This window comes from Schistocerca gregaria, chromosome 4 (genome assembly GCF_023897955.1).
Source record: "Schistocerca gregaria isolate iqSchGreg1 chromosome 4, iqSchGreg1.2, whole genome shotgun sequence".
NCBI lineage: Eukaryota > Metazoa > Arthropoda > Insecta > Orthoptera > Acrididae > Schistocerca > Schistocerca gregaria.
This window is the reverse complement of record NC_064923.1, coordinates 720,060,980-720,078,704: the sequence shown is the minus strand read 5'-3', so window position 1 is coordinate 720,078,704 and position 17,725 is coordinate 720,060,980. Positions and strand designations below refer to the sequence as shown.

At 43.1% G+C, this 17,725-nt stretch overlaps 1 protein-coding gene across 1 annotated transcript in view; it reads right to left on the bottom strand.

Annotated features, from left to right (window-relative positions):
- Window positions 1-17,453, bottom strand: part of LOC126267883 (PH domain leucine-rich repeat-containing protein phosphatase 1-like) — a 174,466-nt gene extending 157,013 nt beyond the window's left edge. The window contains exon 1 of the mRNA XM_049973193.1: window positions 17,316-17,453. Coding sequence (XP_049829150.1) covers window positions 17,316-17,453 — 138 coding nt within the window. The remainder of the gene's footprint in view (window positions 1-17,315) is intronic.
- Between the last annotated feature and the right edge of the window lie 272 nt (window positions 17,454-17,725).

Sequence of the window (17,725 nt, the reverse complement as noted above, 5' to 3'; positions counted from 1 at the left end):
CCTCATAAATTGGTAAGAGATGGAACGGATCCCCCGTGGTACACAAAAAAGGTCCGAACGCTGTTGCAGAGCCAACGGAAAAAGCATGCGAAGTTCAGAAGAACGCGAAATCCTGAAGATGGGCTAAAATTTACAGACGCGCGAAATTTGGCACGTACTTCGATGCGAGATGCCTTTAATAGGTTCCACAACGAAACATTGTCTCGAAATTTGGTAGAAAATCCGAAGAAATTCTGGTCGTATGTAAAGTACACAAGCGGCAAGGCGCAGTCAATACCTTCGCTGCGCAGTGCCGACGGTACTGTTATCGACGACTGTGCCGCTAAAGCGGAGTTATTGAACGCAGTTTTCCGAAATTCCTTCACCAGGGAAGACGAATGGAATATTCCAGAATTTGAAACACGAACATCTGCTAGCATGAGTTTCTTAGAAGTAGATACCTTAGGGGTTGCGAAGCAACTCAAATCGCTTGATACGGGCAAGTCTTCAGGTCCAGATTGTATACCGATTAGGTTCCTTTCAGATTACGCTGATACTATAGCTCCCTACTTAGCACTCATATACAACCGCTCGCTCACCGATAGATCTGTACCTACAGATTGGAAAATTGCGCAGGTCGCACCAGTGTTCAAGAAGGGTAGTAGGAGTAATCCATTTAACTACAGACCTATATCATTGACGTCGGTTTGCAGTAGGGTTTTGGAACATATACTGTATTCAAACATTATGAATCACCTCGAAGGGAACGATCTATTGACACGTAATCAGCATGGCTTCAGAAAACATCGCTCTTGTGCAACGCAGCTAGCTCTTTATTCGCACGAAGTAATGGCCGCTATCGACAGGGGATCTCAAGTTGATTCCGTATTTCTAGATTTCCGGAAAGCTTTTGACACCGTTCCTCACAAGCGACTTCTAATCAAGCTGCGGAGCTATGGGATATCGTCTCAGTTGTGCGACTGGATTCGTGATTTCCTGTCAGGAAGGTCGCAGTTCGTAGTAATAGACGGAAAATCATCGAGTAAAACTGAAGTGATATCAGGTGTTCCCCAGGGAAGCGTCCTGGGACCTCTACTGTTCCTGATCTATATAAATGACCTGGGTGACAATCTGAGCAGTTCTCTTAGGTTGTTCGCAGATGATGCTGTAATTTACCGTCTAGTAAGGTCATCCGAAGACCAGTATCAGCTGCAAAGCGATTTAGAAAAGATTGCTGTATGGTGTGTCAGGTGGCAGTTGACGCTAAATAACGAAAAGTGTGAGATGATCCACATGAGTTCGAAAAGAAATCCGTTGGAATTCGATTACTCGATAAATAGTACAATTCTCAAGGCTGTCAATTCAACTAAGTACCTGGGTGTTAAAATTACGAACAACTTCAGTTGGAAGGACCACATAGATAATATTGTCGGGAAGGCGAGCCAAAGGTTGCGTTTCATTGGCAGGACACTTAGAAGATGCAACAAGTCCACTAAAGAGACAGCTTACACTACACTCGTTCGTCCTCTGTTAGAATATTGCTGCGCGGTGTGGGATCCTTACCAGGTGGGATTGACGGAGGACATCGAGAGGGTGCAAAGAAGGGCAGCTCGTTTTGTATTATCGCGTTATAGGGGAGAGAGTGTGGCAGATATGATACACGAGTTGGGATGGAAGTCATTACAGCATAGACGTTTTTCGTCGCGGCGAGAGCTTTTTACGAAATTTCAGTCACCAACTTTCTCTTCCGAATGCGAAAATATTTTGTTGAGCCCAACCTACATAGGTAGGAATGATCATCAAAATAAAATAAGAGAAATCAGAGCTCGAACAGAAAGGTTTAGGTGTTCGTTTTTCCCGCTCGCTGTTCGGGAGTGGAATAGTAGAGAGATAGTATGATTCTGGTTCGATGAACCCTCTGCCAAGCACTTAAATGTGAATTGCAGAGTAGTCATGTAGATGTAGATGTAGATGTAGAATCATCTCTTCCTCAATGGCGATGGCGTCTTCCAACAGGCTCACTGTGTCACAAGGCCGGAAATGCGTTACAGTGATGCGAGAATGATGGTGAACTCACAGTGATGTCTTGGTATCTACATTAACCTGGTTTGAGCCCCTTGAAATACACCACGAACAGTATTAGACACCAGCTCCGCATCCATAGACCATTGGCCCACAGGACCAGGATCTGCGTGACCTGTGCGCAGAGATATTGAGTCTCATACGTCGGATACGTAGTCCATGTCTAGCAGAAGCGCTAGCGAACTGCGTTCCAAATGTGAAACAACACATTATTAACCAGGTGGTCATAATTTGTTTTCCATCACCAATGTAAATTTCACGTTTCTTACACACTGTAAGGTACTAAGGAATTTCGAACACTGTCTCTCGATAGAAACCCGGTACCATGTCACACTCGATGCGGAACGAAATTTTAGGACAAAATGGTTGATTGTGACTCGATGAATTTGCCGCACTTTTCACTTGCTCGCCCAAGAACACGTGCCTAAATCCTAGGTATTCCATCTCTCACGTTCATGTTTATTTACACGGCCTTCTTAAAAGTATTGCATAATTACTCTGCTTGTCCTTCACTCATTTCTGGAAGCTGTTTTTTTTCCTTTATTGAATTTCGATTCCCCGCAAAGGGAGGCGGGCTGACAGCAGCTTAGTACGCTGCTCTGCAGCCCACAGAATTTTTAAAACATGAGAAGATAAGAAACAATAAAAACAGGCGATAAGACGGTGACTTAAGTTGTAAAATGGCGGAAAATTGTGGGAAGTTAAAACATAAACAAAGAGGTGGCGTTGCTAATAAAATACACTGGAAACAGACAGGTAAAATAGTAGACAGATAATTAAGAAACACAGCGACAGTCTGGTTTCTGTTCGCAAGAGATACAAAAACCTCACCCAGCGACAGTATGATGTCCGTTCGCAACACTTCGGAAAAGATGCATAACACTCAACAGCCACTGGAAACACTGCACTAAAAAGTCAGCACGAAAGTGACACACCACAGCCAAGAGCAGATGTGGGGGGTGGGAGGGGGGGACCTGGACAGATGAGGGGAAAAAAGGGTGAGCAGAGAAAAAACGAAAGGGGGGGGGACCGACGGAGGGAGAGGACTCAGAAGGGGGGGGGGGCAGGATAGACGCGAGGGGGAATGGGGAAAGGCAGAGGAGGAAAATGCAAAGGGACTCAGGGGAGAGAAGGGAGGCAGAGAGAGGGTAGGCAGGGAAAAAACAGGATGGAAGGGGGGGAGAGGGATCCCAGGAAAAGGACAGATGGAGGGAGGGGGAGGTGAGGATCAGAGTTGATAGGAGGCATAATTGGAGGAAGGGAGGGCATCATCCAGGAGGGGGAGTTGACGGAAGCCACCTGGGGAAAAAGAGATGAAGGGTGTAGAGATGGAGGGTGGGGGGACACAACAGTGAAGGTGCGGCAGAGGGGGGGTGTTGAAGAGGAGAGGTGCAACCAGGGGATGAGGGGGATCAAGGTGGCGGGGGGTGTAGAATATGCGGATATGTTCGAGAAATGGGAGCAGATGGGGGAAAGGAATGAGGTCACAGAGGACCCGCGTGGGAGACGGTTCTCTGGAAGCTGCTACATTTCAAGTATTAGTCGTCCACAATATCATTGCACCTGTGAGTGAGAGCGCTTCGGTAGGCTTATTGTGTTTTCTTTTTATCGTGATATTTCACGAGGACACTTTGAACCACTTGATAGAATATGCACAATTGTCTTGAAATCATTCACAGTGTGGTGCATTCTCCTTAACCACCACTATATTTGTTTAGAATAACCTCACTGCATGTTTCCAATAACGGCCATGGCACGCGAAGGGCAGTAATATCGTGGTCAGGTCATAGTTCACAATGAATGACAACACCGCTCTGTACTACAGCACTGATAAATCGAATCACTGACCGCAGCTCACAGCTGGGAGGGGCCAGAAGGGAGGGTCTGTTTATTTCTGCAGTCGCTTTAACTCCGTGCCTCCCAAACAGGAATCGACTACTAGCCGAGGATTTCTACAACTTGCGCAAGTCGCTAGCTGTGGCGACTCATATTTTCTATCCAATAGAGTCTCATTATTTAGATTTGTCTCGTACCTGCTCGTATACAAGGTCAGTATTTCTGCCAACTCTGAAGATAAGTTCTGTAGTTTCGAAATGAAATGAAACCTGCTTTGATTTGGAACCGAGCACAAATAGTATTCGTTTTCAAGCACGAAGCGAATGCACGAGAATACTTTGCTACAGCAAAGGACAGAAAACCCAAAAGAGTTTTTGTACATTTAATGACAGTTTTGATAATCCACTTTACATTTCATTTTCTATTGTTGTACATGATACCACTGACTACTGTACGTATTTCAAGCATCTGAAGATAAATTTTCAACTAAGTTGAAACCAAATTGTGATTATTCGGGCTACTTCGGTATATAGCAATTTTCAAACGGCTTTTGGTCATCACTAATGTTGCCGAGTTTGTCTTTTATGCGCCACGAACGTTTATTCACCAAAAGGCCTCCGATTTCAGTGTTTGCATGGTTTCAGTTATTCTAATGCGTATAACTCTTTTTCTGTCCCGACGAACAGTCTTAATTTTGTGATGTTTCGACACTGGCAATGTATTTTGTGCTCATTTGGAGAAAAATTGCGTGAGGAATTCACAGGAAAGCCTGGAAAGTTAAGAAGTCATTTGTTCAGTATTCGTGAACTCTGTCTTGCCGTGATACAATTCTTGTTCAGAGAGAATATCATAATAACACCCTCATAAAGACTTCCCGTAGAAGATTTATGTAGTTCGAGAACTTATGATAGTGTGACGACAACAGTATGCGACATGTACTCTCCATTAACAAAAAAAAAATTCAGTTTGAAGAACCCCAGATTAACAAGTGGAAACTTGACACTTGATCAATCGTTGACTTTACATTAAATCAAACAACAAGTTTACTGTTACCAGTCACCATTTTATTTATTTCCACGACGCGTTTCAAAGGTTTAAAATTCCATCATCAGGTGGATTTACATTAGTTAGTATGACATTTTTGTGTGTGCTGTGTTACGGTTTTTGGAGGAACGTGAGGCACTGTCTAGTGGAGAAACAAGACACTATTTCAGAACGTGGTTTTGGGTTTCTTTTGACAAAAAATTAAACTGATATCTAACGGTAAACATAAAAGAAGTAAAGTAGAGTACCTCCAGTGGTCACAGGTTCCTTTCGCTGTCGTAACACTCACATGTATGTACTTGGAAGGAGAGACAGCGTTGGTCGTATTTTGTTGTTTTATTATTCGCAAAATCGATTTTCGGTCACTTAGTGACTGTCCTTAGTGCTGTAATATACAATTCACATTGGTAGGCACTGCTGTCAACAAGCGTAGAGCGATCACATATGGAGTTTTGTGATCGCCCTAAGCTTGTTGACAGCAGTGCCTACCAATGTGAATTGTATATTACAGCACTGAGGATGGTCACTAAGTGACCGAAAATCGATTTTGCGGTTAATAAAACAACAAAATACGACCAACGCTGTCTCTCCTTCCAAGTATATCCATTATCTGGTCGTGGTGCGCAGGACACTCCATGGAGTCGCCAATCAACATCACATGTATATTGTCATATTTGTAAACAAATATGGCGTATGGAATCTGCTGGGTGCAAGGTTCGTATAGCAGAGGAAAAGACATAATCGCAAAGTACAAAGAATATACATCGAAACAACATTATTGCAGAATAATTATTTAAAGGATTTGGAGTTGTTTGTTTTGAGGTGTCGAATACACGTGTGTATACTTCAGGTGGCATATAAATCCGATTTTGACAAGTTAAAACAGCTTAAATTTCATACAGTCAGGTGGAATATTAAAATGGCTTAAACTTCATACTTGCTAATAACAATCAGGTGAAATGTTATAGACTTTGAGTACAATAATCATATTAGCTACAGCAGTAAAATGATACATAAATGACAATATTTGATTGGGATTTATTTGTCAATTTCGGTTCCATGTAGCACACGGTTCTCTAACAATATCGAAATTAATCCTGCGTAAGCGCCCTTCGTACTTTATCGGTATATTGGTACTGTTTCTTATTATGATATCTGACCGACTTGCCTGCTACAACATATGGTGCATAGAACTGTTTTTTTGATTTGTAGACTTTCCTCGCATTTTTTTTCACTATGAGACTTAACTTCTAAGGTCATCGGTCCCCTAGAACTTAGAACTACTTGAACCTAACTAACCTAAGGACATTACACACATCCATGCCCGAGGCAGGATTCGAACCGGCGACTGCAGCAGCAGCGTGATTCCGGACTGACGCGCCTAGAACCGCTCGGCCACAATGGCCGGCAATTTTCGGTTGTTATGATGTGTTGTGTAAATAAGAAAGAATTCAAGAAGACGCCTTCTGTGGTTTATTAACAACATTAAGGGAGTTGTTAATCGTTGTGCTAATAGACAGCTGTTCCTGACTGTAGCGCCTAGAACCGCTCGGTCACCACGGCCGGCCTCGCATGTCTACTCAGTTCGTTACGGCAAGTGGTATATTCCTCAGGTACTGGATAACCAAAGTTATTATTGAACTTCGATAATAGTAAAGCATAGTACTAAAAATAAAGGAGCAAAACGCCGTCACACCTGCGCCTTAGGAGTTTGATTGAACAACTCTTTGTTTTATTACTTCACTGAATCGCGTTCCCTTTCCCTGACGACAGGCACCATAATGGACTCAATAAATCTGACATAAAAATCATTTCATCATTCTAAAACAAATATCAGCTAGAACACAAATTTGAAATACGCGTTCGCGGTATTCTTTTGCATTCTTTGGCGTGCTTTTGCAAAGATTCAACGTTCTTTTATCATCGAGGTAATGAGAGAAGCAGAGCAGCAGGTTCATACTGTGCAAGGAAGGTGCAAAAAAGCAGGCCACAATCTTCTTTGCGTGAAGTGACAAAAAATGTCGGTGGTCAGAATGGGATTTGAACAACACTGCTCCCATAAACGAATCAAGTGTTTTAACCGCTCAGCCATCTCCTTCGATTGCACTGTTAGTAGTCTTTGATAGACTTCATACTTCATTCGAATACTGAGTGAGTGATTATGTCACGAAATTGTTCCAGTAGTGTGAAGAGGATGTCGGCTGATTTAATATTTCTCCTTTAAAACCACAGCGCTTTGATCTGAGAATCTGTGTAACGAGCTCCTCAATTTATCCCAGTTTTACCGCTTCAGTAAGTATCTGAGGTTGCTATATGGATGCAGTATATTGTAGCGTAATTTATCAGAAAATTTCTAATAACGCATTTGTGATTTTAATTTTCGCTTAAAGATACCGTATTTCAGTTTCCGTCTGCTGAGAAGATTTTAGATACCGTAATACGTGACTGGTGCTGGATCTGATGGCATTTCATATCCATGAACATCCGTCCTAAATTACGTCTTTTGAAATTTCCTCTCTGCAGGTGGATACTAAAGTGATTGTATTCACACCACAGGCAGTTTATTTTCTGTCCCTACGCTATTCGGCAAATGCTTCATCTTATCTTTCCTCACAAGAAGCATGATCAGATGAATTCGAGCGCCTAATTGGTCTCTAGTAAATCAAAACACTTCCGGAGCTTTATGACGACTTCATAGTCATAATTAGACTCTTCTTCTCTTAAAATCTCCTCCCAGACTGTTCTTTTGTAAAATTTAATCAGTTTTGAGCGTACAGTGCTTGCGCCGTAGCTTGTTACTTCTGCCAACAAACTGCAGAAGAACTGGCTGTCTCTTATTGAATTAGATCACATATGTTTTAATCGTAAGCCGTATTCGAAATATTCGCAACAACTTGTTCGAAGTGGCGTAATAATTCAGGAACCCGTGGGGGGAGGGGCCGACTATTATGGCTCGAAACCTGTTATTACGGAAACAAGTAGGTCTATTTCTATGCACTATTATAAAGGTAGTAGAACACAGTGTATCAGCAAGTGAAGTAAGGTATGCACAATAGGTTCTAGAGCACTCTTGGAATGGACAAAACAAAAAACATTTTCGTAGACATTTACAGCATAAATCCAAAGTGCACCCAAAATAGAGGGTAGAGATCATTGTCGTCCTTTCCCAGTATTTGAGGCAGTATTGCAAGAATCGTTACTTTTAGGTAAGTAGGGAGATTTAAGGAAAAGCAAAATTCATTCTGAGATGCTGCGTATCTGTACTGGTACTTAATAAGTTTGACTGAGGAGATGTACTGCTATATGAGAGGACATCATGATCAATTGACAAAATGCGCTTCGCCTCTTTGTTCCTTTCGGACAGTAATCTCTTGTTTTTTACCTCTGCTGTAAGATGAAGCAGGGTTGTCATAACAGCGTTAGAATAAACTAGATTTCTCTTTGATATTTTATATCTCTTTCAGTTCTTAATTGACGATCAAGACTGACACGGATGTCGTAAAGCAGTTACCCAATCCCACGTACTTTTTTAAAGTTTCCATGTCAGTCGGCGTTCAGCAGAAAAGGCCCCGTAGTAAAAGTTCCACACTCTTTGAGGTTTTTTCCTCGTAACTCAGACAACACGGTCCCATTATCCTTGCTCACTAAGCCATCTCGGCTCTAATAAGGAATCGCCATCGTTTGGTTTTAAATCTCTAGAAGCAGCTTTATTTTCGGAATAATTTACGGGAATTTAAATCTATCACTTACGCTAGTAACTATACGTTGTCATCGGTTGGTACTTTCATTTAGTTTATTGCGCGCACAACAGAAACATATTTATTTTGTTTTGTAATTTTCGACGACATAAGTTGCAGGTTGTTCGTTAACAATATGTGCAATCTTTTTGTACGTATTTCTGCAACATATGAGCATACAGATGTGTACAGAAACCGAAAACAAAATTTATTGCGAAATTAAATGAAACAACAAGTTCACTGTTACCAGTCACCGTTTTATTTATTTCCATGACGAATTTCGAAGGTTTAAACCTCCATCATCGGGTGGATTTACATTAGTAAGTATTACAATGAATTACTTACTAAAGTAAATCCACCTGATGATGGAGGTTTAAACCTTCGAAACGCGTCGTGGAAATAAATAAAACGGTGACTGGTAACAGTGAACTTGTTGTTTCATTTAATGTCAGTAACAGTCACAGTAAAGCCTAACCTAAAAATGTTCGCATTTAAAGTTATTGCGAAATATTTTCGCACAACAAAATCATGTTTGAAGATGATGTGATTCACCAGATTGCTAGCCAACAGCATAAAAAACGTCATTTCGTTGCAGATGACAACCTGTGACAACCCATGTAGTAATGTAAAGAAAATCCTGCTGAACTTAACACAATAGTGAATAAGGTAATAATCAAAATATATATAGAATGTTTTGAGATAAGATATTCGTTTCATTGAATATTAATTAATAGTATTTTAATGATCGAATAAAAGTACCGATTGACGGTGGCGCAAATGTGTCGAACTGGCGGACATGAATTCACATAACCTAGTTACAACTGGTGCGAGAGCGGATCTTGTCGTATTGTGGTTGAGGATTTTGTTATTTATGTCCTAAATACGTTCCCTGTTCTATTATGGAAGTTCTGTCAGTATCTAAATATGACGCCAGTGCACTGTCATAAAGACCCATCTTCGGAAGAAAAAGAAAATCCCCTAGACCATGAGGTAATGAGATGACGGTCTGTTGACACACATTAAGTACGAATTCAGAAACATCCTTCTTTTGAAACACAACTAGCTTTTAATTCGCAAGAAGCAATGAGTGCTCTCGACAGGGGGTCTCGAATTGATTCCATATTTCTAGAATTCCAGAAGGCTTTTGACACTGCTGCTCACTGAAGACTTCTAATCAAATTGCGTGCCTATGGAGTATCGCTTCAGTTGTGTGATGGATTCGAGATTTCCTGCCCAACAGGTGATCGTACATAGTAATCGACGGAAAATAATCGATAAAACAGAAGTAATATCCAGCGTTCTCCGAGGAAGCGTTTAGGAGAAAATCTGAGCAGCTCTCTTATAGTGTTTGCAGATGATGCTGTCGTTTTCCGTCTAGCAAAGTCATCAGAAGATCAAAACCATAATCATCAAGACTTAGGCACGGTATTTATATGGTGCGAGAAATAGCAATTGTCTCTGAATAAGAGAAAGTGTGAGATCATCCACGTGAGTACAAAAATAAAAAAAAATTCCATTAAATTTAAGTTACATGATAAATCACATACATACTAAAGGCTGTCGATTCGACTAAATTCCCAGGAATTACGAGTAACTTAAATTGTAATGATCAAATAGATAATATTTTGAAGCAGGCAAACGAAAGACTACGTTTTGTTGGCAGAAAACTTAGAAGATGCAAGAGGTCTACTAAAGAGACTGCCCATATTACACTAATGCGACCTCTGCTGGAGTGTTGCTGTGCAGTATGGGATTCTCACCAGATAAGATTAACGGAGGACACCGAGAAGTTTCAAAGAAGGGCATCTCGTTTTGTATTATCGCGGAATAGGAAAGATAACGTCACGGATACGATAAGCGAGTTGGAATGGCAATCATTAAAACAAATTCGTTTTTGTTGCGACGAGATCTTTTCACGAAACTTCAATTACCATCTTTCTCCTCTGAATTTGAAAATACTTTACTACCACCAAGCTCGACAGGTAGAAAGGGTTCATGCTAGCAACAAAAGAGAAACCAGAGCTCGCACGGAAAGATTTAAGTGATCAATTTACCCACGCGTTGTTAGAGACTGGAACGGCAGAGCAATAGTCTGAAAGTGGTTCGAAGAAGCCTCTGCAAGACCCTTAAGTGTGAATTGCAGATTAGTCATGCAGATATTGATCTAGACATTCCCTTAAAAATCAGAGAAAGCGTTTCACCTTTTTTAAAAAAAGGTACACCATAATTATTTAGTTTGTTATATTAGCCGACTGATGTATGGTAACTACTCAAATCATGGAGGTGGGCTCAGAAACTCTGAAAGTACACAGCTACTGGAAAGGAATTTTCGTATGTAGTGGAATGCTGGGAGGGTTTCCCGTATCGAGCTAAGGTTCAGAAGGCAGACAAGTATAAAACACGGAACAATCGAATCAGACCAAGAAATATACAGAGTGACTGAAAAAAATACATCCGATTTCACAAATCTGCTACATGAATGAAGGTGGAAACTTGGGTTACATATTAGTTTACATATGGGACTGAAAATTTTTGTTTTCAAGAGAAACAATGGAGTCTACGAAGGTATATCTGTTACATGCTTCAGGTACGTATTATAATCACGTTTAGCATGAAAGAATTATAAATGTTTAATATACCTTACACCGCACGTACGGGAAACACCCACACAATAGTCAAACTTCATACTTTCGCAAATCTGTCTGAAGTTACAATATTCACTGCTTTTGTTATGCGACATCGCAGTTCACCCATCGTCATTGGAAAGGGAGGTGCATAAACAGAATATTTCAGAAACCAATACCCAAAAAAATCATATACTTTGAGCCAAGCGATCTTAGAGATCAACAATGGTGCAATGTGAGATCGTTACACCCCTTGCACTGTATAAAGTGCAGTGATAATTTCATGTCTGACGATGGTGCTAGACACAGCTATATATATTTAACATGTAGCCCTTGGATAATTAATTTGGGAAGATACTCGCGTCCATCGAGTGAAACATGCGGGAACAGGAAACTTGTAGCTGCTCTGCAATTTTAGTTTCTAACAGTCGCTGATACCCCTGGAGCCGATGCGTGCGCTCGCTGAACTTGTAGAAATGCTTCTACCAGTGGATGGAACGAATGGAGGGAAATTTGGTCTTAAGCGATCCTGCTTTGAAAGCGAGCACTTATTTGATAACTGCACAAACTTGCAACATCAGTCTCGCTTCGTTTGTGTCACAGTCCCTTCCGTAAGTGGCCACAAAGGATAAAGTCTATCGTCGTCGCGTCTGAAGATCGCACCGTGGAACTGGGAACGAAGGAAAGTGGTACTATCGTTTTTTTCTGTAACAAAGCCATTGGAGGCGAAGCAGTAGCTACGATGTTTAAGGAGCAGAAGGAAAACGGCCGTGGATTACTCGAGGAAACTAAATTTTGTTGGCCAAACATGTAACTGAACCTCGATACCTCTCGAGAACCAATCCAGTTTCCTAGTTACAGCACCACCTCGTTGGATGTATTGAATGAGTTGAAAACAAATAAGTCGCCAGGTCCGGTTGGAATTCCAGTTTAGTTTTATGAAGAGTATTGTGCGGTGTTTGATCCCTTACTCAGCTTGCCTTTATCGTAAACCTCTCTCCCAGCTCAAAGTGTGAATGGTCTGGAAAACAGCACAGATGGTTCTGCATATCAAATTGTGTAAAAGAACTGACTCGCAAAATTAGAGACCTATATTCTTAATGTAGATCTGCTACGGAATTCTTGAACATATTCTCAGATCGAATATAACAGATTACGTTGAGACAGGAAAAGTCCTGTCCGTAAATCAGCACGGTTTTAGAAAGCATCACTCTTGCGAAACTCATCTTGCCTCTTTTATATGATATCCTGCGAACTATGGCTGAAGGATAAGAAATGGTTCAAATGGCTCTGAGCACTATGGGACTTAACATCCGAGGTCATCAGTCCCCTATACTTAGAACTACTTAAACCTGACTAACCTAAGGACATTTCACACATCCATGCCCGAGGCAGGATTCGAACCTGCGACTGTAGCAGCAGCGCGGTTCCGGACTGAAGCGCCTAGAACCACTCGGCCACAGCGGCCTGGTGAAGGGTAACAAGCGGACTCAACATTCCTAGATTTCCGAAAGCGTCTGACATGGTACCCCATTGCAGTCTGTTATCGAAGGTACGAGCATACCGAATAGGTTCCCATATATGTGACTGACTCGAAGATTTCTCGAGTAATAGAACCAATATGTTGTCATGGACGGCGGGTGTTCATCAGAGACAAGTGCATCGACGAGTGGCCCAGGGAAGTGAGAGAGGAGTGCAGCTATTCTCTATATACATAAATGGTCTGAAGGACAGCGTGAGCGGCAATCAGCGGCTATTTGCTGCTGATGCTGTGGTGTACGAGAACTTGGAACTTGTCATCGTTAAGGGACTACAGGATGATAAAAGGTGTCTTAGAAAAAAATCTAATTTGTCTGATGAATGGCAGCTAGATCTAAATGTAGAAAAATGTAGTTTAATGAAGATGAGTAGGAAAAACAATGTCGTATTATTGGAGTACAGCATTAATAGTGTGGTACTTGAAAAGCCAGACCGATTAAATATCTAGGCGTAAGGTTGCAAACTGATCTGAGCGTGTAAGGAATGTAGTGAGGAAGGCTAATGGTCGATTCCTGCTTAGTGGAAGAGTTTTAAGAGTTTGTTTAATCTGTAAAGGAGACCACATACAGAAAAGTAGCTGAACCCATTCTTGAGTACTGCTCGAGTACTTGGGATCCGCACCAGGTCCAATCGAAGCAATTCAGAGACGGGCTGCTAGATTTGTTACCGATAAGTTCAGCGCTCATATATTACGAAGATGTTTTGGGAACTCTAATAGGAATCCGTGGAGACAAGACAACGAACCCTCCTGAAAAAATTTAGAGAAACGGCATTCGAAGCTGACTGTAGAACAATCCTACTGATGCCAATTCACGTTTCGCGTGTGGACTACGAACATGAGGTAAGAGAAATTAGATCTCGTAAGGATGCTTATAGACAGTCGTTTTTCCTCGCTCTGTTTGCGAGTGGAACAGGAAGGGAAATAACTAGTAGCCCTGCAACGTACCCTCCATCACCCACTGTACGTTGGCTAGTGAATTATGTATGTAGATGTAGACGTAGATGTAGAACAGGCTAGCAAAAACAATCCATATTTGAGCAGACTGGCCATGAAAGAATTCAGTAACTGCCCCTATGTAGTAGTCTATCACGAATAAAAAGGAGTTGGTAGTTCCGCAAGGAAAACATTTTGCATGCTAACAGACACAGCAGTAGTTGACTCTAGGGAAAAGGAATTACTCGCTGAAATAAATAAAAGCCGTAAGGCTTGTAGCCTGGCGTAAGCTTTTTTATTTGATGGCAGTTCGGCGGTTACTTTCTTATTGTCCCTGAAAACTATACCTTATTTTTTCCAGTGTGACAGTATTTCAATACATCTGTATGATTTTTTTTATGTTCAGTTATTGAGCGATCGATTTCAAGACAGTTCAGTCTCATGAAGTACCAGACGCGCCTCAAAAATCGAGTGCCATAAAAACTAGGAAGCCACGACAGAAATACAAGAAAGATTAAGGTCTAGGAATAGGATTAAAGAGAGGTCCAAGTTTTGTGAAGTCCGCTATAACGGCTGAACCCACTCGGTCATGATCAGATCCAGTAAAGGAAAGGAGCTGCAGGAAGGTTTGACGCACTGTCTCAAATATTACTTACAGTCTCCATTAAAGACATTTTTATGGGGTTACGATCACGGGATTTAGCGGACCATTCATGGTGCGACTCGCCGTATGACTTTTCCCCAAATCAGGAACGCTTGCGTGCAAGCTTGCAAGAATGGCTGTTGTCATCTTGGAAGGCAAAGCTCTCCACAGCATACTTATCATAAATGTGCAGAAGAACGGGTAGGACTTGGAGATCGAGACTGTTGAAATAAACATACTCGTCCGTTTCACTGAAATGTTCTTGAATATTCCGTTGGGTGGCTTCGTCCAAATGGTGCGATGTTTCGGCAGACTGACTTGTCGCCTTATTTAGCCTGGATGCCCAACAGAACCTAATCAGAAATGGTTGAAATGGCTCTGAGCATTATGGGACAACATCTGAGGTCATCAGTCCCCTAGAACTTAGAACTACTTAAACATAACTAACCTAAGGACATCACACACATCCATGCCCGAGGCAGGATTCGTACCTGCGACCGTAGCGGTCGCGCGGTTCCAGACTGAAGCGCCTAGAACCGCTCGGACACACCGGCCGGCAGAACATAATCAACCATCAGTATCGCCAGAAGATGGCAGTAAGTCAGCTTACCAAAATATAACACTATCTAGACAATACCAAGTGAGAACATTGAAAAAATCACACACTGGGCAAGTCTAAAACCAAACATCCTCGTTCATGTTCACGGTAAACTCAGTGATTGTGCCTAAGTACGAATAGCTAGCCGGTGTTGCCGAGCGGTTCTAGGCGATTCAGTCTGGAACCGCGTAATCGCTACGGTCGCAGGTTCGAATCCTGCCTCCGGCGTGGATGTGTGTGATGTCCTTAGTTAGGTTTAAGTAGTTCTAAGTTCTAGGGGACTGATGACCTCAGATGTTAAGTCTCATAGTGCTCAGAGCCATTTGAACCAAGTACGAATAACGTCCCCGAAACGTAACGGGCCTCCGGCCTAAACTTCACCCACCACATACTGTGGCTTAAGTGCCTCATTCGGCCAGTGATGCATTCGATACGTAGCAACACTCGAGAAGAGGGAAAATCTGAACCCTTCGTACCACACTACACAACTCTAGACAGCTACTGTGCGGTTTCTGTTTAGTGTGGAGCGTTGAAGACGTGCAGCTTTATGTGCCAGGGTGAGCAATGACCTCTTTCCTTGCTTGAAATGCCGGCCGCGGTGGTCTCGCGGTTCTAGGCGCGCAGTCCGGAACCGTGCGACTGCTACGGTCGCAGGTTCGAATCCTGCCTTGGGCATGGATGTGTGTGATGTCCCTAGGTTAGTTAGATTTAAGTAGTTCTAAGTTCTAGGGGACTAATGACCACAGCAGTTGAGTCCCATAGTGCTCAGAGCCATTTGAACCATTTGAACCTTGCTTGAAATGACCACGGAATGTAATCTGTTTGCAGTGTTGGCTCGGAAACTGGTTGAGATGGATCTGCATTCACCGACAGCTGCAAATTTCCGTGGGGTCTGAAACTGACTGTCACTGATGTGGTGTTACACTCGAATGTCGTCCCCGACAGGCAGTTTTTACGACCAGTGTTCTTCCGCCGTGTAAATAGCTCTGACAAGGGAACCTCTCCATCGCACCCCCTCACATTTAGTTATAAGTTGTCACACTGCATAGGCCTTGAAAAACTGAACACAGATGTTGTGTGGAACTAAGAAAAAAAATAAGCAAAATATACAAACTGAGTAGTCCATGCGCAAGATAGGCAACATCAAGGAGAATCAGCGCTCAGGAGCTCCGTGGTCTCGTGGTTAGCGTGAGCAGCTGCGGAGCGAGAGGTCCTCGGTTCAATTCACGCCTCGAGTGAAGAGTTTAATATTTTATTTTCAGACAATTATTATCTGTCCGTCCGTCCGTCCGATGCGAGGTAACTGCGCCGTAGTATGGGGACGCTACACCTAAACGAAAAAATTTGAAAACGTTAAAAACATATGTTTTGACAGAGCACAGGGAAAACTGTACGACTGTGAAACTGTTGCATTCATTTGTTGCAGTTTATGTGACAAACTCTTATGTTTTCATCACTTTTTTGGGAATGATTATCACATCCACAAGAAAACCTAAATCTGGCAAGGTAGAAGAATGTTTTCACACATTCTCAAGTGTACAAGTTAGGTGGGTCGACAATATATTCCTGTCATGTTTCGCACACGCCGTCACCAGTGTCGTATAGAATATATCAGACGTATTTTCCTGTGGAATAATCGGTTGACCTATGACCTTGCCATCGAATGTTTTCGGTTCCCATTGGAGAGGCACTACTAATCGCACGGTTTTGCGGTGCGGTCGCAAAACACAGACACTAAACTTATTACAGTGAACAGAGACGTCAATGAATGAACAGATCATAACTCTACGAAAATAAAGAAATTAAACTTTTCACTCGTGGGAAGATTTGAACCAAGGTCCGCAGCTGCTCACGCTAATCACGGGACCACGGCGCTCCTGAGCTCGGACTCTCCTTGATGTTGCCTATCTTGCGCATGGTCTACTCAGTTTGTATATTTTGCTTATTTTTTTCATAGTTCCACACAACTTCTTCCTGTTTTCTCGATTGATATGTGTTCAGTTTTTCAAGGCCTATGCAATGTGACAACTTTAAATCTGAGGGGGGTGCGATGGGGAGTCTCCCTTGTGAGCGGTGCACCACTCCTTGTAGGCACCTTGGACAGTCCGTAGTGATGCACAACAAATCGAGCAACGCCATCACGGAGTTGTAACTGACAAGTCGAAGTACGACAGCTCCTTTGTGCCGTTTCCACGTCGACCTACCTTCGTGCACCGACCGACTGGCGCCGCTTCACTTACGTGAGTGCTGGGGAGCGACCGCGTGCTCTACTGGGGGGTGAGCCGCAGAGCTGACTTACCACGGGAGAGCGCGCGCTGGCGGCGGCGGCGGCGGCGGCGGCGGCGGCGGCGCCGGAGCTGTGGGGCCGCGCGGCGGCGGCCGGCGCGGCGCTGAGCAGCGAGTTGGCGGACCGCGAGGTAACCACGATGATGGCCATGCGCGCTCTCGCCGGCGCACGCCTCACGCCTCGGCACGCCGGCCCCTACGGGCGCATGCGCCGTGCCCGCGGCACGCGACACGCGAGCGCCAGCGCACGCCGCCCGGTCGATCACGGCCCGCCCGCCACCGCCCCCTAATCCCTTTGTTACGACAACAAGGTCCCGGCTCTGCAACTGTGTCACCTACCTCACCGATGTACATTTCGTGTCCGCACCATAGATGTTTCGTGATGAAAATCGTATGGCATTGTTGGCCGGGAGGCCTCCGTAT